Genomic DNA, 2826 nt, shown 5'->3' with positions numbered 1-2826 from the left:
TTGAAGATACAATTGATCCTGGGAATGACATCGCCAACGGGATGGAGGACGAAGATGATCTCGTGGATTAAAATTACATACAATTTTGGTAATGTGTTGGAGTGAAAAATTAATTTTGCTTTACATCTCTTCTTTTTTGTGTCCTTTGGAAATTTATATCTGTTCTAAATTTGTACATTTATGTGATGACGGTGCGGCATGGTTTATATTCAAAATTGTATGTCTGACTCGAAAACCAATTCTTCTGATCCTCATACATCTATCCGAATCCGGATAAAGTCATATCACTGTGCGACTCGTATTACGCTGGAAGGAAACATTTGTGCGTCCCCCCCTTACGTAGTTCCTCTGCTTGACTGTGGCTCGAATCAGAAAGTGGGCCGTCGCCGATATCCTCCACTACTAGACCCGATGCCACCTACATTCGCCGAAGACAACACGCGCATTCGACGCCCCACCAAGTTGCACGAGCGGAGCCCCTGGCTTGGACAATCGCCGCTCCGCCATTCATCATGTATCCAAGTCGGATGCCTTGCTCTTTGGAACCGAGGTTCCAAAAACATTGACATGAACACGTGTTCTCGAACTGCACTCAAAGTGCAACAGATTCGAACTACTGCATTAAACTATACTCAGAAATCTTGAACAAATGCATCACCGCCAATCGTTCGGGCGAGGCCCTGCGCCAAGGTAAGCAAGTCCACAACTGACTGTGAAGCAAGTCGACGACTTGTCATGTTATCTAGGTACAATATCAACGATTTGTTGCTCTACTTGGCACAATGTCCACGACTTTTTTACCAGGTGCAATAGCCGAGGCTTGATTTCCCTGGCGCAGGGCCTCGCCCGAACGACAGGCGGTGATGCATTTGTTCAAGATTCCTGAGTATAGTTTAATGCTGTAGTTCGAATCTGTTGCACTGTGTGTGCAGTTCGAGAACACGTGTTCATGTCAATGTTTTTGGAACCTCGGTTCCAAAGAGGAAGGCATCCGACTTGGATACATGATGGATGGCGGAGCGGCGATTGTCCAAGCCAGGGGCTCCGCTCGTGCAACTTGGTGGGGCGTCGAAAGCGCGTGTTGTCTTTGGCGCATGTACGTGACATCGGGTCCAGTGACTCGAGCCAAAGTCAAGCAGAGGAACTACGTAAGGGGGGGACGCACGAATGTTTCCTATACATACTTCGTGCTGAAACACGGCGCACCCGTCGAACGGACGTGACCCCATGTCACACGACAGAGGACGGCACCAGGATGTGCAATTATTGTGGCATGGTTGGCGGTGGTCCACGTTAGCATTTGGTATGGTTGTTTTATTGTTTTATCCCTCATAGCGTCGTGCATTTGACCGGAAAGTTTTCCATTTCTTAGGCAGGAGAATGACGGAGGCGTCCTCTCGACGCCAGATAGCCGCAACGCGCACCCACATAGCAAAGATCCTTCTCACGTGGAATCCAGGTTCCGAAACGTGAAATCTTTCGGCGAAATAGCTCAAACCGCTCGTCGCGAGCTAATGCTGAAACGAACCCCAATCTCGTCCAAACCGTATAAAGTATGGACAAACGAAGGAGGCATATTTTGACAAGGTAACTCGACCAGGCACGTTGTCCGAATTCGCAGGCCACGGTTTGTCTAGGATCCAAAGTGGCTCCCACCAACCAATATCCATCCCACATCCCCAGATTCGACAGTACTTGATCGTTCTATACCATCGTATCTTCAACATTGCGACGACAGACAGGAATCAAGGAAAACAGAGCGGCCAGCAACCCGCCAAGTCTTGTCCACGGCTCATAATTCGAATTGCCTGGTCGAGCTCACAACTCCAATGATCAACAAGTTCTTCCTCCGCGGCCTCGGGTTCTTCAACGACGCGTACGACTTGTCCGTGATCAACATTATCAACGTGATCCTGGAGCACCAGTACACGACCAAGGTGTACGACGCCCGCATGAAGTCGAACGTGTCGGCGGCGGCGTTGATCGGGGCGGTGCTGGGCCAGCTGGCGTTTGGGTTCTTGGGGGACGTGTACGGCCGCAAGAAGTGCATGATTGCAACGTGTGCGTTGCTGATCGTGGGTGGCATCATGTGTGCGGCGGCGTACGGCGGGTCGGCGGTGAACACGCTGTGGTTCTTGGTGATTGCGCGCGGTCTGCTGGGGTTCGGCATCGGCGGCGAGTACCCTTTGGCAGCCGCGTCGTCGTCGGAAGATGCGACGTCTCCCCAGGACCGCAACCGGCGCGTGGCGCTGACGTTTTCGTTGCAGGGGGTGGGTTTCGCGGCGGCGTCCCTCATGGGGCTGCTCATGGTGAACGTCCTGCAGGACAACGCGCACGACCTGGAAGTGATGTGGCGCATCTTGTTTGGTTTCGGCGTGTTGCCCGCCCTGTTCCTCGTGTACTTTCGCATCACGGCGGAAGAAACGGAGGGGTACAAGAACATGCTGGCTGGCGACGTGCACGTGGCCAAGGTGCGGTGGTCGTTCATCCTGCGTCACTACGGCAAGAGTTTGTTGGGGACGGCCGGCACGTGGTTCTTGTTTGACATTGTGTTTTACGCGCAAAACCTGTTCAGCGCCAGCATCCTGTCGGTGGTTGGCGCCAAGAGCGACCTCAAGACGATCGCGCTGCAAAACTTGCTGATCGCGCTGGTGGCGCTGCCGGGGTACTACACGGCCGTGTGCTTCATCAACAAGATGGGCCGCAAGCTGATCCAGCTGCAGGGGCTGGTCGTCATGACCATCATCTTCCTCGTGCTCGCGATCTGGTGGGAAGACATCAAGCAGACGGCGTGGCTGTTTGTGATTCTGTTTGGCTTGACTCTGT

At 52.8% G+C, this 2826-nt stretch overlaps 1 protein-coding gene across 1 annotated transcript; it reads left to right on the top strand.

Moving 5' to 3' along the window:
- Positions 1–1829: 1829 nt before the first annotated feature.
- Positions 1830–2739, top strand: H310_05654 (hypothetical protein; the record flags this gene model as incomplete). The annotated part of the gene is made up of 2 exons (XM_008870420.1): positions 1830–2665; positions 2724–2739. The coding sequence occupies 2 exons, from the start codon at positions 1830–1832 to the stop codon at positions 2737–2739; spliced, it is 852 nt and encodes a 283-aa protein (XP_008868642.1).
- Between the last annotated feature and the right edge of the window lie 87 nt (positions 2740–2826).

The sequence above is a fragment of the Aphanomyces invadans genome (genome assembly GCF_000520115.1).
Source record: "Aphanomyces invadans strain NJM9701 unplaced genomic scaffold supercont1.9, whole genome shotgun sequence".
In the NCBI taxonomy this organism is placed as follows: domain Eukaryota; phylum Oomycota; class Saprolegniomycetes; order Saprolegniales; family Verrucalvaceae; genus Aphanomyces; species Aphanomyces invadans.
Note: the sequence above shows the minus strand (reverse complement) of the source record. Positions and strands in the feature narration are given on the sequence as shown.